We start from the raw sequence: 26,048 nt of genomic DNA, 5'->3' as shown, positions 1-26,048 counted from the left end.
ACACCACTGCTCCAAGCCAGCAGGGGGCGCCTACACCATGGGCTGCATCTCAATACTACAGTTGAAAGGTCGTGGCTTTACAGGGATGGATGCCACATGTGTGTGTTGATGTTGCTGTGTTGTTATGCTGTAATGTGGACACACTGTGTGGGCACTTGGGCAGTTTGTTATTGGTTGTGAGCGGCAATACGGGTAAGGTTAAAGTGGTTGTTGTGTGATTTCGTTATCATGGTCTTGTATAACAGATAAGGACATACTCAGTAAGCAGCCTAAGTTATTCTTATATTGTGTCCCTTACAGCATTGGAAGACGTGCCATCGACGTGTCTCGCTCTGGATGCAAAATGCGGAATCTCAAGTTATTAAAGAGCCTGTGCAATGCCGAGTTGTCCCACAGCGCCGGTAGCCCTCTGTGTGCTGCTGTGCGCTCCGACACTGACTCGTTACTTCTTGCTTCCGAGTTTTCCATCATTGAATTTGACCCAAGAACTGGTCAGGTAGGGCCTGACTGCTGGGCAGGCACACCAGTGATTTTAATGCTTTAACTTTTGTGTGCCAGATAAACAGAGTACCATTGTTTGAGCATTTAAGCCATAACTAATCTTCTTTTTTCTAACAACTTGATGATAAAAAGTTTCCTTGTTCTATGTTTCCATAATTAAATGTCTGCCCATTTAACTGTCGCTGGAAGCTGGTATCCCACTTCTATGTTCCTTCTAAATTTTTATCCCCCTTTGAATTGGGGATTTTTTACCCTCCTTGTCCTTTATAGGGGTTAGGATAAGGGTGTTTAATAATGAGGGCTTTACAAACTAAAAAGATTATAGTAGAAGTTTAACCGCTCTTCAGTTGTGTTATATATATATTATGTTCCTTACCTCCTCGTCCCGGTCAGGTGGTGAACGATGCCTCGCTGACAGAGAAGGGTTACGTGCCCGACGATGGTAGTGGGAGGCTGGTTGGGATACAGGAGCTGGCCGAGCTGGAGTCTGTATGTGTTGCCACGGCCACCGGTGATGTCATCCTCTACAACCTGACCACCAATGAGGTTAGCAGAAAATTAATACAAACAAGTTATTTTCTTCTCAGTTAACGTAAGATGGAACTTTCGAGGAACTTGTGAGAATCATCTCCTCTGTTTATAGCAGCAAAGTGTACTTGATTTGATTCAGCATCGCCATCAGTGGCCGTCCTTGGCACTCTCTTATAGTACTTTTATACCACACAAATATTTTCATGTGCCTTCAACTTGTGATCATTCAGACACTAGTAAGCATGTTTCTATGAGTTCATCTTTACATCTTACAAGGCCAAAATCTACATTTTTTGCCTCTAGTTTTATTAATCCCAGAAACGTGTTGCAGTATAAATAATAGAATAGAGTAAATATAATCAATAAATACAATAAAAAAAGTTCACAGGGAGAGAAATGGCGTATTGTAAATATATATATTGTAAACATTGTAGATTGTTTAGGGCTTGTTTATTTCCTGTAGTGCTGGATGGGTATCTGGATTACCTGTCCTACAGGGATGTCCCCATACCACTTTTTCACTACCGATATCTATCCAATACTTTGTTTTACTCTTGAACAAATAATAATAATAATAATATATATGGAACCACTTTGCTCATGATTGCAAATAAGCTATGGAGCCAGTATCCTGCCATAATTCAAACCTGAAAAAAAAAAGTTTCAAAGGCTTGTAAGTCTGGGTTTGAAAACTCAACACCTTGTAAAAAAGGTTTTGCAACACTGAAAAAAAAGATTATAGCCTGAAAAAAAAGGGTGGACGAGCGAGCGATAGCGTGCGTGTCAGTTTAGTGAAGTATCTAACGAGTCCGGTTGTGTGTAAGAATAAAGTACCCAGCCTGTCAAGAATCGGTGGCCGCTTCATTCCAACCATATTCCGACCTATAAGCAGACCCACTGTCGGTAAAAGTGAAGGGTGTTGCCCCCGAGAGAGCATCGGGCCTGGAGAGAACATCTCCCCCGTGCTCCTCGGTCTGGGAGCCGACAGCAGGAAAGTATAGCTAACCATCTCGTAGTTGGAGGCGGAGCGCAATAGAGTATACGTGATCCAATAATTTGAGATAAAAATAAAGCACATTAATTTGAATGATTTTAGCTTGTGTGTGATTTATAGCGGGCTAGGGCACACACAAGCTAAAATCATTCAAATGAATGTGCTATATTTTTATCTCGCACTATTGGAGCGCGTATACTCTCTTGCCTCCAACTACGAGATGGTTAGTGTGACTAATAGATTGGAATATGGTCGGAATGAAGCGGCCACCGATTCTTGACAAGCTGGGTAATTTATTCCATGTGCGTAAGTTTGGTCTCAGCTTTGGTAGGGACACTTCACAGACGTAACCCCAAATCACTAGACTGCATCATGCTGAACAATAAATACTCTATTAAAATAAAATCTAGATTTACATGTGCACTTATTCACATTTAAAGTACACACACACACACACACACGCACTGCCAGTGATATGTACACGATACTTTCTTGTTTCTCCCAAAATCGCTAGACTGCATCATGCTGAACAATAAATACTTTATTAAAATAATATATAGATTTACATGTGCACTTATTCACATTAAAAATACACACACACCAAGCCACACACACACTGCCAGTGATATGCGTACGATACTTTCTCGTGCTCACGAGATACTTTCGCGTGCGCTCGACATACTCTCTCGTGCGCACAACATACTTTCTCGTGCTTACGAGATACTTTCGCGTGCGCACCAGATACTTTCGCGTGTGCACCAGATACTTTCTCGTGCTGTCAATCATGCACAGCCCGGTCAACGGCACATGTGATTGGAATGTACGTCAGCAGAGAGCAACCAATAGGTTTAGAGCCAAATGGTCCCGCCCCCAGGAACGTTTTTTTTTTTCCTTTTTGCAGATCAACGATTTCAGACCCTTGACTGTCAGGAGTTTCAAAACAAATGCGCGACAGAACACTGCCAATAATTACGTGACTCAAAGCTTGCGCCTGTGTGGTCAAATCTCTGAAAAGACAAACAATGAAATACACTGTTAGAACAGTGCCAGATTTGAAACTCTGTAAATGCGCTGGTGACATTTTTTAAACTTTGAAAATGTGTTGGTGAAAATGATGAAGAAGATAAAATAGAACACAAAATCATGTTTGCAGACATTTAAAAACATTTTTCAGGCTATAATCTCTTTTTTCAGTGTTGCAAAACCTTCTTTACAAGGTGTTGAGTTTTCAACCCAGACTTACAAGCCTTTGAAACTTTTTTTTTCAGGTTTGAATTATGGCAGGATACTGGCTCCATAATAAGCCACCTTAAAACATCTCACTTAAGAAAAGTTGAATGACTTAAATCAAGTGAAAATATTTTAACAGAGTTGAAAAGTTTAAATGGAGTAAACAACGTGAACATGCACACATTTTAAAAAACATAAATGGTTGGAAACATGAAGTGAAGAGTTAAACAAATAGCTAAATGGTTAAAGTTTGAATACGTATGAAGTAATATATAGAATAGCTGAGCTGGTATCACTGATAGTTTGAAATGGTTGAATCAAGTGTGTACACTTGTGCGTATGCAATGCATGCCTGTGTGTCACTTGTCGTAACCAGGAAGTGTTATTGATGTTATTCTTTCACATCTAGTTAATCGAGATAAGCTCACAAAACGATAAGGCTTGTACGGTTGGACTCCTTGTACTCTCTTTCGTATTGCATATCGTTTGTGTAGATATCATGGCGTGAAAAATATCTTTTACGTTGGCATTTAGCTTCTACAGGGAGTATATCTGATATGTAAGAAGCAGCTAGCCTCTAGCCATATAAATGGGGGTCCCCACACACAAACGCCCGATTTATAATAATCATATTTCTAATTGATTAATCATTTTAATCTATTGGACGTCTGCAACGTCCGAAATGGTTAGCTTTTATGATCGCCAAGCTTGTGGCTATCACAACAGCTGTGATCCGCTCTAGCCGAGGTTGGTGCGTGTGACGTGACGGCATCTCTCCTCAGCAACAGCCGAGGAGAGCCGTGCAACAGCCAGGCCCAGGCTGTTGCACTTTTTTCTTCTTTAAGGTTGAAATACAGCCGCACTGCTGACATGGTTTTTCAACAGGTAGCTCTCATGCGCTAGCTCTCATGTGCATGCGCCTAATTGACGGCTAACTGTTGTATCACGTGATACGCGGCGCGGATCGGATCATATTTCTTACTCCCCTCCGATATCCGATCCAGCTCTACGGGCCAATATCGGACCGATACCGATGCCGTGGATCGGATCGGGACATCCCTAATCACCTATTATATTTATCTTAAACTGAGGTTTATAAAAAGGCTGTAATGCGTGTGTTTCCCCAGGTAGAATGTGTTGGCAGTGTTGATAGCGGCCTAACCTCCATGAGCTGGAGTCCGGATGAGGAACTGGTAGCGCTCACCACTGGTTGGTCAAAACTCTCCTCTGTTTTATCACCAACATCTGGACACCCCACCTGTTATACTTTCTGGATCCCACAGGAGACATTTCTGGTGTCTCAGCAATATATGAATTGACTACAGCACTATTTATTTTACCGATTTGTATTTGTCATAACCAAGCATACCAAGAAGTCCATGGCGGTACTCCAACTTGCATTTAGGTTCTTACGCTCTCTGTCTCAGTTGCAAATTAGGAAGAATCTCAACAGCTTTGTAAGACCGCAGTCTATAATGATTTCTCTGTGAATCATTGCATTTTGCAGGCCAGCAGACCGTTATCATGATGACCAAGGACTTTGAGCCAATCACAGAGGTCGGCATCCACCAGGATGACTTTGGTGAAGGTAGGTTGGAAATGGAGCAAAGATAATCTCTCCCCGCCTGGTAAAATACACAGATGCAGTCATTGGTTTAATACACGTTCTAGACCAAACATACTTTCTTGAGAAGTCTATTACCATTGTTATTAAGGTAAAATAAAGTGACCCAACAACCCTAATTTTTTATATTCAGCATATACGTACAGATTGTATGCATTACATAGAGACATTGAGTGTGGGTGTGTGTGTGAGCTATAATGTGTGTTTTCACCTGGGTCTTAGGAAAGTTCATCACTGTTGGTTGGGGGAAGAAGGAGACCCAGTTCCACGGTTCTGAAGGGAAGCAGGCAGCCCAGAAGAAAATTCTGGTGTGTACACAATTCTCTACCTCTCTTCATTATGAAAATTGTGTGTGTGTGTGTGTGTGTGTGTGTGTGTGTGTGTGTGTGTGTGTGTGTGTGTGTGTGTGTGTGTGTGTGTGTGTGTGTGTGTGTGTGTGTGTGTGTGTGTGTGACCTTTTAGTGGATTTATGGACAGGACAGGGAAGAGACACAGGAAGGGTGTTGAAAGAGAGAGGGAAAGGCATGTATCATAGGACCTCCTATCAGAATCGAACCCAGGTCACAACAAGCCGTATTACCTCCAAGGTTAACACTCTAGCTTGTCCAGCCACCCTGAATATATATTGTTATTTAACCGAGAAGGCACGTCAAATTACAATATCTATTTTCAAGAACCTCCCCACATGGCAGTAATCACATAAAATCCCATCACATTCCCAACAAAAATAGAAAAATGGAATATCCCGATCAGTAAATATCCAGATATCGACCCATTGTTTCTCCAAGGAGGTGCAGCCGGCAGTGTCCTGGGATGACCGCAGGCCCCGGGTGTCGTGGCGGGGGGACGGCCAGCTGTTTGCCGTCAGCGCTGTGTGTCCCCAGACAGGGGCCCGGCGGGTCCGGGTGTGGAGCAGAGAGGGGGTCCTGCAGGCCACCAGCGAGACCCTCAACGGGCTGGAGCAGGCCCTCTGCTGGAGGTAGCCCCCTTCCTCATCATAGCTCAATAGTATAATGGGTTCTGATGTAGGACAATGATTGCTACTGACTTAATTGATCTTTAATTGATGAATGTCACTGTAGTAGCTAACTAGCAATGAGAGTGAGAGGTTGTTTGACTCCCAGCCACATTCTATTTTGATCCCAGACGTACGCAGTCAACCTGTAGGGAGCTTTGGGCAAGATGTTTAACCCTACCTGTGCCTTGATTACGTGGATCACAGAAAATGTATCCACTTGAAGTCCCTTTACCTGCCTAATGCCATGTCACACTCACAATAGTGACTGGATGTGGAAGTGTTGTACTCGTTTATGACAGTGACACACTCAGACTTTTACCAAACCTATCTTTCGTTATCTGTTGGTTATAAAGTTAAATTAAGTTTATTAGTTTGCCCATTGTTAAAGTTGCCCTACTTCCTTTCCGACGTAAATGTGTCTTAACATTAGCAAGAGGTCAATGTGTTATCAGTGTCCACTAGTAGAAAGGCCGGTTGTGTACTGTTACCGCATGAATGGGTCCCGTACCCCTGTTGTTGTGGCGGCATGGTGACGGCCAGGCGGTCCGTATATTTCAGACCCTCGGGGAGTCTGATCGCGTGCACCCAGCGCCACCCCAACAAGCACAGCGTGGTTTTCATGGAGAAGAACGGCCTGCTGCACGGAGACTTCACCCTACCCTGCAGCAGAGACCAGGCCAAGGTCGCCCCCGCCTGTGGTGTCTTCAACTCTAGTGTTTGGTTGATACAATTGTTCCAGTGTTTTCTCTGTGGAATTCACTGGGCGTGGAGGTTCTCTATCTGATGCCAGTACTTGTGTGTGTGTGTGTGTGTATGTGTGTGTTGCAGGTGAAGGAGCTGCTGTGGAACAGTGACTCGACGGTCCTTCTGGTGTGGTTGGAGGACATGCACTCTGGGGCAGACGGACACGTCAGTACCGACCGTAAGGCCCACCTCCCCTGAACCCCTCACCACGGGGGCCAAGATGGTGCAGTGGTTAGCGTGTGTGACTCCCAGCCATGACGTGTCTTGAATGATGAGTCAATCCAGATATAGATCCAGACGACTCTGTTCATTTTTGGCTACAGTTGCTTAGCTCTAGCCAAAAACATCAAAATAAATAAATATAATCAATACAACTAGCAATATAATCACAATACACAGCATAAATAGACATATTCTTATAGATAAATATGCACCTAACCAACAGCAGGACGACATAAAAGTAAACAAGTAACTAAAGCAAAGTTATGTTGCACAGGTCATCCGGATATGATAAATTGAAAAAATAAAATAAAGTAAATAAAAATATAGCTGCGAGCAGCAATGTGGGTGTCAAGCATAATGGGACTCAATAAACTAATTCTGCCGGGCGGATGTAATCGGCTAGGTGGCTACATGATGACCGTCTCGGTAATCGGTAATAACGACAGCTGGCGGAATGAACTACAGCATTATGCGAGTACGAGTCAATGTTTACCAAATGGAAAAATGACCCCACCTAGAGGTAAGGGCGCATTACAGTCTGGCCGAAATAACAAATGACACAAATACATAGGGGTATTCAGAACAATATCCCTAACAGAGACACAATGTAAACAAGTATCCGTTCTGGAGGTGGTTCATGAAGCATCTAATCCAGTAAGAATTGCAGTTTATATTGTAAGTGGGCGGAACGGTAAATATAGTCATTGTTGCATTATACATTAAGTACCGCTTGTCGCCACACGAGGGCAGTGTGTACCCATTAATGAGCGGCAACTAACATTGATATGAATAAAGTAGTGTTCTGATTGTATGCTGCATGACAGATCGACATGATGATTTGATATGATTGATGTGTTATATAACACAGTATATGATGACCATGATAAAATGCATATGATTGGATATAATTTTACTGACAATGTTAAAGAGATGCTGAGAACAGGCTTACTTCCTGTTTGGCGGCTTTGCCGTCAAGTTTGATTGGCTGTCACGGCCAATTGGTTTTGAATTAGAAAAAGCTGTTTGGCACATTTGTTTATCTTGGTTTGAAGATCATATATGGCAAGTTTCATGATGATTGGACATAATCTGTGGCCTGTGGATATGTAATATTGATTTTGACAACTTTCAACATGGCGGTCAATTTCTGATTTTGCCATGAAAAATATTTTAGTAGCTATATGGGGCAGTCTGACAGTATCACCAGACATATGATATGTCAAAGGGCTGCTGAGATATTGGCTAACTTCCTGTTTGGCGGCTTCGCGGTCGAATTAGATTGGCTGTAGCGGCCAAACGTTTCTGACTTTGAAAAATCGTTCAATCTTTTCTATCAAGCATGGCCTGAAGATCATTTGTGCCAAGTTTCGAGATGATTGGACCAAATTTGTGATTGGAGTAGCATTTTGAAGGTTTTTGACATAAACCAAGATGGCGGAAATCCATCATGGCGCAAAACGGCGACATAGGGTGCGTTAAACTCGGCTTGGACTCCAATGATATCTTGTTTGTGAATATTGGATGAATGGGTCGAAAGTTATAAACATGAATGCATGTCCAACTTTGACCTGTTGGTGGCGCTAGAGCCGATGAGCTAGTGACGTCAAATTTGCTTCATAGGCTAATGGGCCTGTCCTGAACCAGTGTGCCAAATTTCACAACTTTTCACCAAGGCGTGAAAAGTTATACCCTATGGCTGCTTTGGACTAACCGCTGCTCCACATGGTAAAGAGTAGGTCAGGGTGTGCGGGTCAGTAATCCCGTTTGCTTCCCTCCGTAGTGCAGCTGTGGACGGTGGGGAACTACCACTGGTACATGAAGCAGAGCCTGGCCTTTGGCCGGGACCCCCAGCGGGCCCCGGCCTGCGTGCTGTGGGACCCCCAGCGGCCCCTGAGGCTCCATGTGGTGACACGCGGCTGGGCCAGCCTCACGTACGACTGGGGCTGGTCCACCGACCGCAGCGCCGGCCTGGACGCCGGCGACAACGCCAACGTAGCCGTGATTGATGGAGGTGAGGGCCAATCAGAGGACGGCGGAGACATATGGGCCTTTTTTATTGGAATGAATCAAATGAAACGAACATGTGTGTAAACATCCTGAACTAGACTAGCCCTAAATGAACCAGGAAGCATTGCAGGGAAGTCGAAGCAGGTCGCCTTTGGGCTATGTCGGTTATGTAAAGAAGTTTCATTTGAAGCTTAATTTGGCCTTTAGGAATGGATAGTACTAGACATAAGGGCTCTTGAAAGAATAACAATAAACATAAAACTGACGGAATGGCCACATAGCCAGTATATGGTAATGGCTGATTCTGATTGGTTCAAATGAGTGCCATGTTCTACCAATCAGCAGTTACGATAACAGTATGTGCTAAGAGGAAGGGGGTGGTCCCTGTGGTAGTTGTAGTGTTGCCTGGTGCCTCCTGATTGGTTGACGCCCTTGTCCTTCTCAGACAAGATCCTGGTGACGACATTCCGCCAGGGGGTTGTGCCTCCGCCCCTGTGCTCATATGAGCTCCAGCTGACCTCTCCGGTCAACCTGGTCACCTTTTTGTGTCAGACTCAGAAGAGCAATCATCTGGCAGCGATGACGGCGGACGGACAGATATCAGTCTTTGGCCCTGGTAGGCTCCTCCCTTCTCCACACATGTTGTAATCAAACCATACTTGCCTAATAAGATCATTCTTCCAGTCACTTTCATTCAAGTGATGGTTTGAAAGCGTGGTGTGAGCTGATTGGCTGATGCTCAGGGTGCTTATATAAACTGTTCTGTCTCTCCTCAGACTCTGGGAGACCGTCTACAGAGCGACCGGGGGGCTTCAGAGTGGTGTCCCTTCCCCTGGTTCTATGCAACACTTACAGGTTAGAGAATACACTATCTTCTGTCCAGTAATTCGGTCATTCAGCAGTGAGGGAGCAGGCAGGGGTTAGCCCACAGGTTGGACAGCACATGATGGAGGTCGATTTCAATAGCACTTTTCAAACACTAAATTAGGAAATGCTTCTATTTATTGGTTCACCCTGCTAATATTAATGTATCCTCTTGTTCAAGTGTGCTCTAAAAATACCAAATGTAAAAAAAAAACACGTCACTTTAGATAAAACTGTATACTGAATAGTAGCTGTAAAATGTTAAAGTGATGGAAAACAGAATTCCGGGATTTACTTCTCATATCTTTATTAAGGGTTATAATAGTTTACGAAAATGATCTTCCTTGAAATCCATTTTAGTTTCGCCTACTTTGAGTTGATCAATTTCCCTCTATTCCTTCAAGCCCATTTAATGGGCAGAGTCCTTTTCCCTCCTCTGCTATGAAGCCAATTACAGTCCACCAATTACCATACACTTACTTGGCCTCGCCTGGCCACTCACATTAATGCGACCTTGCAGCTGAGTGATTGAGTTCGACAGGGATTCATTAGTTCAGACTGAGTTCATTAGCTGACTTTGAGATGTGTATTAATTTACTCAGACATTTTCACAAGGTATTTGGCATGCGTGTCGAGGATACATCCCTATGTGATACGTTATTATTATAAAGTCCTGTTGTCCATCACTTTAAAATAAGAGAGGTGGTATTGGGGTTCAGTTTCTATCTACTCCAGGCTTGCTCTCCGTAGATATGGGGTTAGCTAGCGTCTGTTTGTATCGGCCCTCAGTGTGGCGGGGCTCCCAGCGGCCCCTCTAGCCATCAGACAGCTCCTCTGGTTGAAGGAAGACCTGCTCCTGGGCCTGAGCTCTGGGTCGCTGCCTTCGTCCTCCACCCTCCTCTTCCTCAGACCTACCCCTCATCCGGAGGCCCAAAGCGCTCTCAGCAACAGGTCAGTCCCACCGTCAGCCCAACCCATGTCAGCCAGTCTTAGTCCCGGATCACCTGCTGTACCCAGCTCCCTGTGTTTGTGGCCAGGCCGGAAGTGGCGGTGGATGGTGTTGTGACCGGCATGGCCTACAGCTTCCATAGCGGGACGGTGGCTCTGCAGCTCGAGGACGGCCAGACAAGGAAGCTGGTCTGGGGTGAATTCACAGTTCGCACACACACACCACTACCACAATGACCAGCCATTATCCTGGAGGGTATTCAATTAGCTCATTTAATACCCAGTGGATTGGAAGGGGAAAGTCAGACTTTATGTACTTATCTGGAGTAGGTTCAGACCCCCCTTACAACTGAAATGATCCAGTAATGTGTTCGATAAGTTCAATTGAAGGTTTGAGCTATGGAGAAGAAGGTACCTCTTAAAGGGCAACCGTCAAGCTCTTTTGAATGATTCTGAAAGAGAGTTGGATGTTTCAGAAAACGGAATCATTGCGGCAACAAGGTTGATGTTGTAGCGGAATGTGATCCTAAGTGGGATAACAGGCAGTTTCTTCTGGCGATTTTGCTTCAGATTCAGAACTTCCGTCGGTGGAGGACTGGACGGACTTCAGCGGTTGTCCGATGAACTTCCCGGTCCCGTGTGTGCAGATGGCTCTCTGCACCGTCGGTGAAGAGGTAGGGGGACCACCATTTTAAAACATCCGCAGTGGATGTGGAAACAACAGCTAGAAGTGCTTAGAAGCCAAAACCATCCCTATTCCATGGATTCTAGTGGAACCTCTTTGTATTATCCTCCTTTGACCAAATCAAACTTTACTTAAACAGTGCTCCACATGAAAAATTGCAATTCAAAGTGCTTCTAGTCGTCAAGCTGGCCTAGTTTCTTATAGGGCTTGAACATCAGAATAAACCATTGTTGGCGGTACTCCGCCAATTTGAGAGCGCCAAAGAGAATTTGGTTTGCCCCGTCTCACATGTCTCTTACGAGAAACCATTTCTTCCCATTATAGCAATTAAGTTACATTACTAAACAATGACCAAAAAAACGTTATTCCCAACACAATAACTAACATTCAAATGCTCCTATGCTTCAAAAATGGTCGAACGCGGTTAAGGGTCTGCGTCTTAACGACTATTCATCTCCTCAGGAGATTCTGCTGGGCCTAACGGACCGGAACCACCTCTATGCTGGAGATACCCAGGTGCCAAACCTCAGCACCGCCGCACTGTCTCGTCATGTTGGGTTCATGTTTAGCGGTTTTAAGTATTCACGGCACTGCGGTTCAGATGGTCGTTCTTGATGTCGGATGTTAATCAAGCGCTTGGATTGGTCTGTGTTTGCCAGCTGGCTTCCAATGTCTCCTCCTTTGTGGTCTACGAAGACTTCCTCCTTGTGACCACGCATGCGCACACCTGCCGTTGCCTCCACCTGGGCACGCTGACCGTCAAAGGTAGGCCACGCAGCCGTACTCATTTATGACACCTCCCATTACCAATGCGCACAAACCGACATGTAAACACACCCGCACGCACACGATTGGTCGTCTGCATAGAAACCAATGCACAGCCACCATTGAATGTTGTACGTCCTGGCACTTGTACATTGCACTTATTCAAGGTGCTTTTTTGTGTAGCATCTACAGTAGCTGCTATCATTGCTTTACACGGGGAATGGGATAGCCTAGCAATTGTAATACTTGCACTTGGTTCTATGAACGTCTTTACTGTACCGACAGCGATATATTGTTTCACTTCTTATGACAAATGTACTTATTGTAACAAATGCACTTATTGTAAGTCGCTTTGGATAAAAGCGTCTGCTAAATGCCCTAAATGTAAATCTAAATGTAAATGTCGTCATATAACCTGCGATCATGGAATGGTAGTTTTGGAATGTAAGTGGTTTCCTTCATTAATGACTAGAGGGTTTCTCTTTTGATGCTAAGGTCTGTTTCACCGTGCTCTTGTTATAGACAGGACCACGGTGCATGGTGTTCAGCTAGATCAGGTCCGTCTCGGCCTCAAGCGCTACGTCGGTGTTCTGTGTCGTTCTCTACAGTTGTTATCGAACACTTAACCCCTAACCCCACCGAACACATCCATTTTTGACTTACTCCTGCTGCCAACCGTCTGTGCTTCTGACACCGAGCTTGACCTTTTGACCCTTGAACTCTGGCAGGGCTACAAGATGCTCTTGGGTCAGACGGAGGTCAGAACGATGAGACTCTGCGGCGGGTGGAGAGGGGCTCCAAGATCGTTACTGTGGTAACCCAAGACACCAGGCTGATCCTGCAGGTATGAGGATCACCTCTGGGTAGATTTATGGCCATCTTGAATTTTGTTTAACACACTCACTCAACTCACTCATGGCTGAAGGCGTGCATTTGTCAATGTATGTTGGTTTGTTAGTGATAAAAATGGATGTGTGTGTCTAGATGCCTCGGGGGAACCTGGAGACGGTCCATCACCGAGCGCTGGTGTTAGCCCAGCTCAGGAAGCAGCTGGACTGGTAGGATTTATCGTCATTATCCTGTAGTATTAACTATAAATTGCCAACTCTGCCAACGTTGCTTTAGTACAAAATGGAAAACCAAAAATGACAGAATGACATAATGGGATTTGGCAAATTGCAGTTGTGCTGATCTGATGGGCTCAATTCAAACATGCGAGGCAACTTTGCATGGTAGAACCTGTAATCCCTGTCCCTTGCCTCAGAGAAAAGTGTCTTACATTGTGGTTAAGTGAACCTCCTTCAGACCATCATTTTGGATTTAGCATTAAAATAACAAAAACACTTGCTGTGATGTGATTGGTGATTAGCGCTGTAGTGAAGGGACTATGTGATTGGTGATTAGCGCTGTAGTGAAGGTACTATGTGTTTCCCCTCTCAGCCTCAAGTTTCGTGATGCGTTCGAGTGCATGAGGAAGCTGAGGATCAACCTCAACTTCATGTACGACCACAACCCCAAGGTGCGTCTGCCCGCTGAACAAACCAGCTGTACAGCGGAGCTGAACCACGCCCGCTGGCAGTACATCTAGGATATGGATGAAAGATTTGACACACTCTTTTTTTAAACGCAGTTACCGCAGCTTTGTTTACTTTCTGTGGCGGTGGAGCTATTTGAAGACTTGTGGTGCTAAATTGTTGTTTGACGGATCTTTGGAGAAAACAAAAGTAATCTGCCAACTTTGCAAATCCAAATTGAATAACCAGAGAACTCATTTGTCCTTGAAATATCCCCTCACCCTTCCGAAACTACAGGAATCTACAGAAATCATTCATATTGCATCAGGAGATACCTCTTATAATCACCCCTCGAGAGGAACACAGACATGGAGGATGATCATCATACGCAGGATGAAACAATAGTATTATCTGTTTGAAATGGAATTCCAACACTTTGCGATTTAACAAATGTGTTCTGCACCATAATCTAAGATAAATTATCCATTTTTAAACAAACCCAAAGGGATTTCAGTTCAGTGGTTCTTTAAGAGAAAAAAATGAGATTCATGAACGTGAATAATCATAGCAAATAGTGTGATTATTTAATCATTTTTTTAATTGAATGACAGCAATTAATATATATATATATATATATATATATATATATATATATTTGGTTAAATGGTAACCCTGAGGCCAGGCTATTTTCTTATGTAAGAATACTTCTTTGTACGTTTGTTATGGAAAATCAGGCTCCAACTTCAACTCTCAAACATGAAGCAGGACTCTTTCATCAGACAAACAGCCGAGCTTGGCTAAATATATTGTAGAACCGCATGCACAGCAACTGCAGAAGGTGTGCTGCATCTTTCACCACACAATGTAAACAGACCTGAGGAGGTGAAACCAATCGATGGTGTATGTACTCTGACGGCGTTGACATACATGCTGCTGCTCTGCCTGCACGTCTCAGATTCTTGAGCAAATAAGTAAAGAAGTTAATGTGTTTGTTTGTGCGTGTGTGTGTCTGTCTCTGCAGGTGTTCCTGGAGAACGTGGAAACCTTCATCACTCAGTTGAACTCCATTAGCCACATCAACCTCTTCCTCACGGAGCTCCGGTCAGTTAGGCCCTGCCTCAATTCTTCAGTGGTCTCAGTAGAACATGTAAATCGAAGGATCAACTGGGTTGAGAACACATCTATCAGCATTGTTACGCATACTATTGATTATACAGTTACAACATATACATGTTTCACGTACATTTATAAAGTCAGCACAACAACGTTTCTTTTTTTACACATGTACATATTTGCCTTGAAATTACTTTTTATTTAATTTTGAATTGTTGAGGAAGTCTGAAATTTGAATTCTAAACTTCGAAAATACGAATTCTGGTTTGAGTAGACTGAAAAAAGCAAGAGTATCTTTCTTTGGGTAAATGCGATCTGACACAGTTGGTTAATATTGGTGACATTCACTCAACAGAGAAGAAGACACGACTGGAACCATGTACCCCAGGCCTCTGAACGTCCCAGTGCCGTCTCCCATGACCAGAGCCAAGAAGTTGGACGTCGTGTGTGATGCGTTTCGCCACACGATGGAATCAATGGATCCTGACAAGTACTTTAATCCATCTAATTGTATTTGACTTATATCAGTGGAGGCTTCTCCAGTCAGGAGAGGGAGGAAGATCCTCCTTAACATTGTTGAGAATAAAAAATGTAGATTGCCCAGGCTACGGTAATGAATGAATGCCCTTAAATAGGACTACTTTAATGCCTTTGTAATGTTTGTTTCCCTGGGTAAAGGGACGTTAGCACCCCCTATCGCCTATTGACAATTACTGCTTGAGGTCGTTCCTCCCTCAGCCTCCATTGACTCCCATTCATTTCCCCGGCAGTGCTGGTGGCCAGCGATTAACATGGGGTTCAATGGGAGAGAGGAGGAAATTCCTCCTCTGAGTGCGTGTGACTAGCTAAGGGGTCTGAATCGCTCCAACGTTTGTTCACGAATAGGCTGGAGCCCTGGCTGCGCTATGAACCAATAAGAAGGATCCCTGGCTGTGGAGCAGCCATGAAGGAGGGGTTATCCCCTCACGTCTAGGCTACGAGAACCAACGAACCTGCTCAGTCGTATGCCTCGTTACCACCGAGCGGTGCGCTACTGTTCGTTGCGATACAGTCAATTCGTTTGCTTATATTGGCGCTTTCACCGAGCGGTTGCGGCTCGGTTCGCTTATATTGGCGTTTCTACCACCAAAAGTTGGGCTAGGTCCCAAAATAAACGCACTGAGCCTACCTATTTTTCGACTCTCCTCCGTTGGGTTACCAAGCCGTTTGAAAGGGTGGCGAATACGTGGAGCTACATGCGCCGTTATTCTGAAATCACTTAAAAAATATCCCGTTTGGTATGACCAGATAACAGATATCATTGCAACAACACAAACAGTGAGGAGGATTGACTTGATCTATAAATGAGGTTCAATCTTAATTGGCTTAACACCATGACCAACATTCTGAAACATCCATTAACATCCACATTTGCCTCAAACAATGTAGGCTTACAGCCCATGTAAATAGTTGTGAAATAATGTTCTTGTTGTTCTTTTAATTGTTTTTCTGTTTAATATTGTGGAAAGGATGTTAGTGAATGATTCAGAGCATTATGCATTTTAAATGGCATCACTTTTGGTCTTGGGTCTTCATTTGTCTTATTACCAAAATTACAACCAATAGCTTCAATCATTGAGGGCAAAAATAGGCCCAATGATAGGCCCAGATCTTTTTATTTAGTTTTACAAATCAAGAGTAGGCCTGATTTGACTAATAGGGATTGCAACCTTTCCTTCTGCCCTTGTAGTCCAAGACATGCTGCCCAGCAGCTTTCAAAGTACAATGCTGCCAATGGTGGATTTGTATGAATTGTATTCACATAATTATCCCTCCCTGCTATTTTGTATTTCACCAAAACACCCAGAAACAACTTGAGTCTCACATACTTATACCCACCATACGCCACTAATAGTGCAAGCAGGCCAATGGCAACCAAGCACGCAGTCCTTCCTCCCTCACTTTGAAAACCACTAGCCGCAACTGCTTCATATTGAACAGTGTGTTTGAGTCTGGAATGAACCACCACCAAGGATTAGGTAACGTGTCACGTAACTATTCATGTGACTCGTGCCAAGAGTTCTTGGTTCAGTAAGTGACAAGTGTTTTGGTCTGTGTGTTCAGATACTGCCTTTCCATCCTGACCAGCCATGTGAAGAAGACAGTCCCTGAGTTGGAGATCGCTCTGCAGAAGGTTCACGACCTGAGAGGTAAAACTGGCCCAAGGGTTTATAACATGCTTACCCAGGGATCAGTAGGAGAGTTTAAACCCAGTATGTTTTTGACAATCAGTTTCTTGGTTAGTGAGAGACGGTGAGAAAGTGGGGGGGGTGTTCACCTCACTGTGTGTGTGTGTGTGTGTGTGTGTGTGTGTGTGTGTGTGTGTGTGTGCAGCAAAGCCCCCTGGGGCTGCAGGCGCGGTAGGGGCTGAAGAGGCCCTGAAGTACCTACTCTTCCTGGTCAACGTGAACGACCTGTATGACCACTCGCTGGGCACCTACGACTTCGACCTGGTCCTCATGGTGGCCGAAAAGTCCCAGAAGGTGACCGGGAGGGGGTGAAGACGTCACGCCATCCATCCACCCCCCTTTATTCTTCTACAGCTTTTTCTCAATGATAGCAAAATGCTAATTGCTTATGAAGGTTCAAGGGTTGTTTACATGAATTTAAACAGTGACATCTTGAGCAGAAGCAAACATGCTTTAGAAGAGCTAAACCAAAAAGGTACGATTTGGCATTTACAACATGTTTTTTGATTTTCTATTCTCTCCTCTTTATGCTCCGAAGGACCCTAAAGAGTACCTTCCCTTCCTGAACAAGCTGAAGACTCTGGAGCCAAACTACCAGCGCTACTCTATCGACAAGCACCTGAAGAGATACAGCAAGGCCCTGCATCACCTTAGCAAGTGCGGTGAGTCCGCCCACACTCCCACCTGCCCTGGAAGAGGATGCACTGCCTGTGGAGGTTACAATGCAGGGACATTACAATAACAGCCTTCACATGTGAATAGAGATGTGTTATTAGGGGGCCAAGTACAAAGTGCGAGGCAACCTATTGTATTTGTTTTGTGTTTTCATTATTATTATTAAGCCGCCGCGTTTGACTTACACAGCCTAAACCTTGCACGCTTTTGATGAAACCTTCGACAGCTGTAGAGGCTGACACAAGATTAACAGAGAAGAGATATTACGCTGATTGGCCCAAAGGTGGCACTATAGCAATAGTCAGTACTCTGTACAATAAAAAATAAAGCCCCAAGGGGCCATTGACTTCTGCAAAGGGCGTTAAAACTTGTAAAGACTTAAATGCTTATATCAAGATTAAGATGGATTCTAAACAAGATGTAGTCCACATCTTTTTTTATTTGGGCTTGGCATCGAAAATTGCGTGGCCTGTGACTAAAATCATCACAGTTCCTAGACGGAATGTTTGATTTGAGCGGGACCAACTGAGTGACTTTTGGGGACCAAAGTTCTAACTGTTCAAGTAAGAAAAAGTCAATTGACAAAACAACATTGGCGCCAGAGGCTCAAAATCGTCAGAATTTAACGCCAAAAGGCAGGGTTGGTGTGGACAATGGCACATGGGTCAAGAAGAACCACTCCAATTTTGTATCCAGATCGGACGATAGGGTTGCTCTAACAATTAAATGAAAATGCAGACTTTGGACGGCCATATTTCCTGACCTCTTTCACCTACAGTCATGAAATCCTGTAGACATTTTCCTCTCCTCATGTTGAGCAAGTTGTCCTAAGAACCTGTAGCCAGAACCTGTAACAAAATGGACCCTGGACAGCCAAATTACCCCGATCAATGTTTGAGTCAATCATCACCAAACTTGGTGTACTTAAAGAAGCATAGGTCAAAGTTAAGCAGGCTAAAGTTCATCAAAATAGGACTATGGGGGACGCTAAAGCGATCAATTGAAAGCTTTAAAGACTCCTAACTCCTCAGCCTCAGTGTATTTCGGGGGGTTGTGGCGGGAAGTACAGGACAATCTTAGGAACAAAGAGATAGAAAACGATATACTGATTTATATGAAAAAATATACATTTAAAATGAGCTGAGAAACGGACTCTAACTGCCTGTTGATTCTGCAGGAGAGGAGCATTTCACTGAGGCTCTAGGTCTGGTGAGGGAGCAGAAGCTCTTCAGTGAAGCCCTGGAGCTGTACCCGGCCCCGAGCCCTCAGTACAAGGTACAGCACACCCTGCTTTACCCCCTCGCATTACTGTATTCAAATCGTTTGTGTTTCAACATTATAGAGGAGAGTAGAATCACACCATTGTATTATTATGAAATTTGCATATCTTCCCATTCATTCGAGGACCCCAATTTTCTGCAGTTCCTCGTTTATCAGTGTTGTTTATGAGGTATGCTATAGAAACCATAAATGACAACTACCCATGTCCGACCCCTCATTTCTGTCCTGCAGGCGCTGAGCTGTGCCTATGCGGAGCACCTTGTGGCCCAACAGCAGCCGGAGCAGGCGGGCCTGTTGCTATGGCGATGTGGCGAGCCGGGCCGCGCGCTGCAGGCCTTCGTCAGCGCTAGCAGCTGGAGACACGCGCTGTGTGTGGCGCAGCAGGTGCCCCTCCCCCAGGATCAGCTGTCTCTGCTGGCTAGAGACATGGCAGGTAGCCGTCCACACACCAGCCAGGTGGTCCTTCATTCAGTTAGATGGCCAGCAGATCACCTGTGAGCCACTTGGCTGTCTCTCATTCAGTAAGATGGCCAGCAGATCACCTGTTAGCCACTGAGCTACCTCTCATTCAGTTAGATGGCCAGCAGATCACCTGTTAGCCACTTGGCTGTCTCTCATTCAGTAAGATGGCCAGCAGATCACCTGTTAGCCACTTGGCTGTCTCTCATTCAGTAAGATGGCCAGCAGATCACCTGTGAGCCACTGAGCTACCTCTCATTCAGTTAGATGGCCAGCAGATCACCTGTTAGCCACTTAGCTACCTCTCATTCAGTTAGATGGCCAACAGATCACCTGTTAGCCACTTGGCTGTCTCTCATTCAGTAAGATGGCCAGCAGATCACCTGTTAGCCACTTGGCTGCATGTCATTCAGTTAGATGGCCAACAGATCGCCTGTTGGCCACTGAGGCGATGTGAACCAAGAAAACAGAATCACAGCCTTCGGACACAGAAAATATGAAGCCATGCAAGCAGAGTTTGTGGACAGCCTGTGCACTTCATATACAGCACATCACAGAGATGATACATTGAGTTGATAACCTATTACCTAGTCTTGAATTGAATCGCTAAACTAGTCCGTAATTTGAGAGCTCATAAATTTGTCATAAAGTTCAATCTCATCATGCTTCATGGGGTTTCAATACATCTAATGATCTGGATTAATATCTGTTTACATATGTTTGTTTCCATTGAGAGCTGGTTATCTTGCCTCCTCTGGGTTTCTGTCTTTTCTTTCCATCAGCTGATGTTGTGCTTCTTTCCCTCCTTCCAGAGAAGCTGATCGACCAGAGGAGGTACGCCGAGGGCGCCTTGCTCCTCGACCAGTACGCTAAGGTACCACACAGCCCTGGCCTCAGCTCATTCACCTGCCTCCCTTAAGTCCATGACATGTTGTACATAGGTGTGTGTGTGTGTGTGTGTGATGTCTCTGGTTCAAAGGACTGTGAGGAGGCCATCTCAGCCCTGATCAAAGGAGCCGTCTGGGAGGAGGCCCTCCGATTGGTCAGTTGGTCAAACACAACGTATTTATTGACACTTTATCCAATCAGGAAGTTTCTTACTCAAGCTGCTTTGCATTTTTTTTCTTTTTTTTTTACAATCTTGTAAAGTTCTTTTTTTAGGGTTAGTGTTTTTCATAATTTATATAATTATGTTATGCTTTCCTTTTTTTATTTAGTATTACTATTTGGTATGACTAGCCTAGGTTTAAGTGCAGTCCATTGAACATTGTGCTGTTATAAAGATAACCTTCTATTGTTCTCACCGAATCCGTCACTGATGATTTTCTATTTCTCTAGGCTTACAGGCACAACCGGCAAGACATCATAGAGACCGACCTCAAACCTGCGCTTCTAGAAGGTACGGCCCAGCCAGGGAGCTTGAATTATTATCCTGCGTCAAATAGCCCATCTAAGTACGACACGGATCTCTACGTTCATGCTCTAGCCCACAGAGGCTGTTGCCGTAGGTTACGCTTACACCAATGCAAGCGTCGGTCAAGGGAACCCGGTTGTACCTTCGTCTTGACATTTAGACCAAAACATGGATCTACCCAAAGATGGTACTTCAACACCAAACCACTAGAGGGAGCTCAAATGTCAAATTTGTATTTTGTTTTCCCAGCCTTCACTTCCCATACGTCCTTCCTGGAGAACAACACGGCCCAGTTTGGTCGCCATAGGAACCGCCTGTCCGTGGTCCTGGAGCTGAAGGAGAAAGCCAGGCTGGACATGCTCGGTAGCACCTACCGCTTTTTAGCTTAAAGGCCATATCAATTGTGTGTTGCTAAATAAATGGCACACTTTAATTGAATTTGAACAAATATGTTTCTCCATTCATATCTAGTACTATGAATTATGTCCCAAGTGCAAGGCATTGGCCCAATATCACAAACTCGGGCAAAAACACCGCTTGTTTAGAGTAGAATCTACCTGTCGAACATGGGGAAATGCAGTCTTTATGCCGGTATGTGTAGTATTTGTGTGTGTGTGTGTGTTCAGACGAGGACGGACCAGACTGTCCTGATGCTGAGCTCTACTCAGAGGCCAGCAGTGTGATGAGCAACTCTAAACACTCCAGCAGTAACTCCAGGATCTCCTCGTAAGACCCCGCTCTCCCCTGTCTCTGTCCATCTCTGTCTGTCTGTATTTAGTTCTGTCTGTCAGTCAGGCTCCCTGTCTCTCTGTCTGTCTGTATTTAGTTCTGTCTGTCAGTCAGGCTCCCTGTCTCTCTGTCTGTCTGTATTTAGTTCTGTCTGTCAGTCAGGCTCCCTGTCTCTCTGTCTGTCTGTATTTAGTTCTGTCTGTCAGTCAGGCTCCCTGTCTCTCTGTCTGTCTGTATTTAGTTCTGTCTGTCAGTCAGGCTCCCTGTCTCTCTGTCTGACTGTATTTAGTTCTGTCTGTCAGGCTCCCTGTGTCTCTGTCTGTCTGTATTTAGTTCTGTCTGTCAGTCAGGCTCCCTGTCTCTCTGACTGTGTATATTTAGTTCTGTCTGTCAGTCAGGCTCCCTGTCCCTCTGTCTGTGTGTATTTATCTACCTTGGTTCATGTCTGTGTCCGTCTCTCTGTCTGTGTGTCTCATTCACACTTCTTGCACACCCTATCTTACAATCACCCACATACAAACATTGGGACATTCAGTCCTTTTAAGTCATTAAGCAGACACTTTTGTTCAAAAGCAACCTAAAGTGTATTCACATACAGCCCTGCGGTAAGGCATCTTGCTTAAGGTTGCCTACATATAGTCTGTGGACATGAACTTTGATACTCCACTCGCATGACTTTCAATCCTATAGCCTATTTTTCCAATAGCAACACCTAGTGGCTACCTACATTTACCCAATCTCTTCCCCCACGTCTGATTCCAAGAAATATATATCTTCTCTCTTTGCTTTCAATTTTGTTATTTGTGCCTCAACACTAGCCTTGGAACTAGATGGATCTGTGAGCTCATTTGCTCTGGGTCATACTTCTGGACCAGAGTCTCCTCTAGTCATTGTTTTGGCCAGCAAACATGGCCGATAAGATTGTAATAATCCAGCCATTTAAAAAAAAAAAAAAAAAAAAGTGTGATACAACTGCACACCGTCATGTTATTAAACGCAACCTATATTCAAATATATTCAGCTCAGTTCAAGTAAACATTTGTCCAAGATGAGTGATCAATAGATAAAACAACTGGTAATTATATGTCTATGGATGTAGTTCACCACTATGGTTACTATAGGACTGTGTGTTGACAAACATAAATGGCTGTTACCTCCCCAATGACCTCAACAAGTACGCTGATCATGTTGACTATTGGTGATTACAAATATACCTGATTGTGATTGTTTAAACTAAATTATTTGCAGACTAGACTCTTCAAATATCAACCATGATGCGATACAATTAATGCAGCATTTTAACAAAACGGAAATCACGCCTTATGTATACAGTCCCATTCAACAGAAAAAAATCACGAAGATGGCAGTCAAGGTTGATATTTACCAGCCAATTGTAATTGTAGTTGGCCAATGGCCGGATAACGGAAACCATGCTCAGGACCAGGTCAGACAGATGTCCAGTAGGTTTTGCCTGGGTCGGCCAATCGCAAACGTTTATCTTATATTGGGCGGGTTTGTCACGATTACTGAACAGAGGAGCACCCTATGATACTGATAGCGCCGTTGAGGCCTTTTCATTAGCGACAAAGTTGGCTGCCACTGATGTGTCACACGTTACGGGGTTCTGATTGGTTGTAGGTCTATCCATATGCGTCCAGAGGCAGTTTGGTCTGCAACCGTTGATAATTTCCATTGGAAATTGAAAATAAACTGAGATGTTCCGGACAAATATTTTTTTGCGAGTTGAACAGTATTAAGCAAAATAATGAGACAGGTTGCTAAGTGTCATAATGAAAAGATGAATGAGTTGGCTTATTTTAAAGCAGATGAACATCGTGCATGTGCCCTCAGCAAGCATCCAGTCAGCCGAAATAATGCATTTTGTATTGTCCTCACTCCTCATTCGTCTTTCTCTGCCTCTGTTTCTGTCTTATGTTTTTTGTTCTGTCTTAACCTTTCTCTGCTTTCTATTCCTCTGTCTGTCTGTCTGTCTGTCTGTCTGTCTGTCTGTCTGTCTGTCTGTCTGTCTGTCTGTCTGTCTGTCTGTCTGTCTGTCTGTCTGTCTGTCTGTCTGTCTGTCTGTCTGTCTGTCTGTCTGTCTGTCTGTCTGTCTGTCTGTCTGTCTGTCTGTCTGTCTGTCTGTCTGTCTGTCTGTCTGTCTGTCTGTCTGTCTGTCTGTCTGTCTGTCTGTCTGTCTGTCTGTCTGTCTGTCTGTCTGTCTGTCTGTCTGTCTGTCTGTCTGTCTGTCTGTCTGTCTGTCTGTCTGTCTGTCTGTCTGTCTGTCTGTCTGTCTGTCTGTCTGTCTGTCTGTCTGTCTGTCTGTCTGTCTGTCTGTCTGTCTGTCTGTCTGTCTGTCTGTCTGTCTGTCTGTCTGTCTGTCTGTCTGTCTGTCTGTCTGTCTGTCTGTCTGTCTGTCTGTCTGTCTGTCTGTCTGTCTGTCTGTCTGTCTGTCTGTCTGTCTGTCTGTCTGTCTGTCTGTCTGTCTGTCTGTCTGTCTGTCTGTCTGTCTGTCTGTCTGTCTGTCTGTCTGTCTGTCTGTCTGTCTGTCTGTCTGTCTGTCTGTCTGTCTGTCTGTCTGTCTGTCTGTCTGTCTGTCTGTCTGTCTGTCTGTCTGTCTGTCTGTCTGTCTGTCTGTCTGTCTGTCTGTCTGTCTGTCTGTCTGTCTGTCTGGCAGGAGGTCCTCTAAGAATCGGCGGAAGGCGGAGCGTAAGAAGTGGAGTCTGAAGGAAGGGAGCCCCTTAGAGGACATAGCTCTGCTGCATGCCCTGGCGGACATCATCGGCACCGTGGACAAGATACGAGGTGGGGCTCAAATACACTGGGCCCAGGGTTCTCCGTCGTAGGTCGGACCCTGGCAGTCCTTTAATATTTGGGACCCCCAACCCCCATCACGCTTTTGTGCATTTCTGCTTCCCCACTCATTGTTTTCATCAGACCAAACGCAGTATTTAGAAGTGGATCGCTCCCGAGTATGAATTATTAGGCTGTCTATCATACGATATTATTATTCTCCGTTCAGGACAAAGCACTGTTTGTAGTTAGGACCTTTTTCATATCCATATTAGTGATGACTGCCGGGTCCCTTTGTCCCGCCCCCCTCTGCAGAGGAGCTCCACAGCCTGCTGAAGGCCCTGGTTCTGTTCCAGTATGACAGACAAGCCCAGAAGCTGCAGCTGGCCTACGAGGAGGCTCTGCTGATGATGGAGGCGGCGATTCCCGAGGTGTGGCAGGACGGCGCCCTGCTGAGCCAAACCCCAGTAAGGGAGTTGCTATGGGAATTGTAGTCCATTAGTCTTTGAGTTGGAATTTGTCTTAAAGGAGACTTTTGCTATTGTATTATGTTTTCTGCTTGTTGATGTTAGTAGGGTTCAGGATAGTGACATAATAAATGAGTGAAATGATTCTAAGGTTTACACAGAAATATACCTTGCTGTCAGACTGCAGCATTGGCAGCGGTCAGGAGGTAACGAGGAAAATGAAAATAGAATAATAAATATGTCAATTAACTCGCCCTCTGCTACCTCCTTCCTATTGGTCCAGATCACTGGTCCCGACTCCACAGCCAATAGCATCATGGCTTCCTTACAGAACCAGCTCAGGCCCACCACCCTTCCACTTCCAGGTCAGTGTTCGAGTTCAAGAGTTTCAGCTGAGAGCCCGTCTCCATGGCGATAGTAAATCTCAGCCTACTACAGCCCATGCTGTGAAAATCAATGAGTTTGCCAGAAACTCCTACACCTCAGAATAGAACGGAGGAATAGATTTTACTTCTGACTAAAGACCTTTTCAGATTTAAAGGCTGAATACGACAGTAGTCAGGAGACTTCTTTCGAATGTCTTCATGTAAGCTCCTTCATCAAACCGGAGGTTGGGACAGAACATACCTTTTCGAAAGGTGTCAGGGTTGAATCCGTCAAAAACCAATGCTGCCGGTCAATCATTGGACTAGGTGTTCCAATTGACATTCAAACAATTGAATTGGATAAATTACTTAATACAGCCGTATACCAGGAGTAAGCCCAAATAAATTTTCGGGCACAAATATTTGAAAAAATACTACTTGTTTTTAGGTCAATCGTGGTATTGAAGTAATTCAACTCAAGGCAACCCATTTTGTACCCAGGATAACACATTTTTCACTTTGTGGGAACTTTAGAAACTATAAATATATATATTCAATACTTCACGGCATTTCAAACATACTTCCTGCCCATTGACCTGATCTACATAACATGGACACAAAGAGTGATGATTTTAACATGGAACCAATTTCATTTTGGTCACTGCTAATTCTTGTCGATAATTGTGCTTGATAAGTGTAATAATATTTGACTCATTTATTGTTGTCATAACATTTTGAAATCTTTCTGTAGACGCTGAGATGCCCACAGTGCCGAAGATGAGAAGCGGTGTCAAATGGAAACTTACGATTCTTAAGTAGTTTGTTTTGTATTTAAAATTTGTGAAATAAAAATGTATGAGGGTATCATATAAGAACATGT

The 26,048-nt window shown here is 44.3% G+C and overlaps 1 protein-coding gene across 3 annotated transcripts; it reads left to right on the top strand.

The window, feature by feature from the left end:
• The first annotated feature begins 6 nt into the window (after positions 1-6).
• elp1 (elongator acetyltransferase complex subunit 1) lies at positions 7-26,048 on the top strand. Of its 3 annotated transcripts, none has more exons than XM_079745385.1 (36): positions 7-68; positions 301-496; positions 895-1,047; positions 4,384-4,465; positions 4,764-4,844; positions 5,103-5,188; positions 5,669-5,859; positions 6,457-6,580; positions 6,727-6,820; positions 8,645-8,875; positions 9,317-9,487; positions 9,648-9,726; positions 10,525-10,686; positions 10,773-10,879; positions 11,254-11,357; positions 11,831-11,884; positions 12,028-12,133; positions 12,862-12,977; positions 13,118-13,191; positions 13,574-13,652; positions 14,669-14,748; positions 15,116-15,250; positions 16,864-16,949; positions 17,134-17,282; positions 17,527-17,650; positions 18,841-18,938; positions 19,176-19,377; positions 20,216-20,277; positions 20,383-20,445; positions 20,742-20,802; positions 21,067-21,180; positions 21,444-21,543; positions 24,221-24,348; positions 24,652-24,803; positions 25,087-25,168; positions 25,920-26,048. In XM_079745385.1, the coding sequence occupies exons 2-36, from the start codon at positions 344-346 to the stop codon at positions 25,985-25,987; spliced, it is 3,951 nt and encodes a 1,316-aa protein (XP_079601511.1). In that variant the 5' UTR covers positions 7-68; positions 301-343; the 3' UTR covers positions 25,988-26,048. The 3 variants fall into 3 exon arrangements, with proteins under 3 accessions (XP_079601511.1, XP_079601510.1, XP_079601512.1); XM_079745384.1 differs by lacking the exon at positions 7-68 and adding an exon at positions 73-192; XM_079745386.1 differs by lacking the exons at positions 7-68; positions 301-496 and having other exon boundaries at positions 948-1,047; positions 4,388-4,465.

Source organism: Pollachius pollachius (assembly GCF_949987615.1).
Source record: "Pollachius pollachius genome assembly, chromosome: 10".
Lineage (NCBI taxonomy): Eukaryota > Metazoa > Chordata > Actinopteri > Gadiformes > Gadidae > Pollachius > Pollachius pollachius.
The sequence above is the reverse complement of the archived record's forward strand: the minus strand, read 5'-3'. Positions and strand labels throughout refer to the sequence as shown.

Coding starts and splice junctions, on each gene's coding strand:
- elp1 (XM_079745385.1), top strand. CDS start 344: ATGCGGAATCTCAAGTTATTAAAGAGCCTGTGCAATGCCGAGTTGTCC. Junction 17,651..18,840: donor GCATCACCTTAGCAAGTGCG/GTGAGTCCGCCC, acceptor TTGATTCTGCAG/GAGAGGAGCATTTCACTGAG. Junction 24,349..24,651: donor CACCGTGGACAAGATACGAG/GTGGGGCTCAAA, acceptor CCCCCTCTGCAG/AGGAGCTCCACAGCCTGCTG.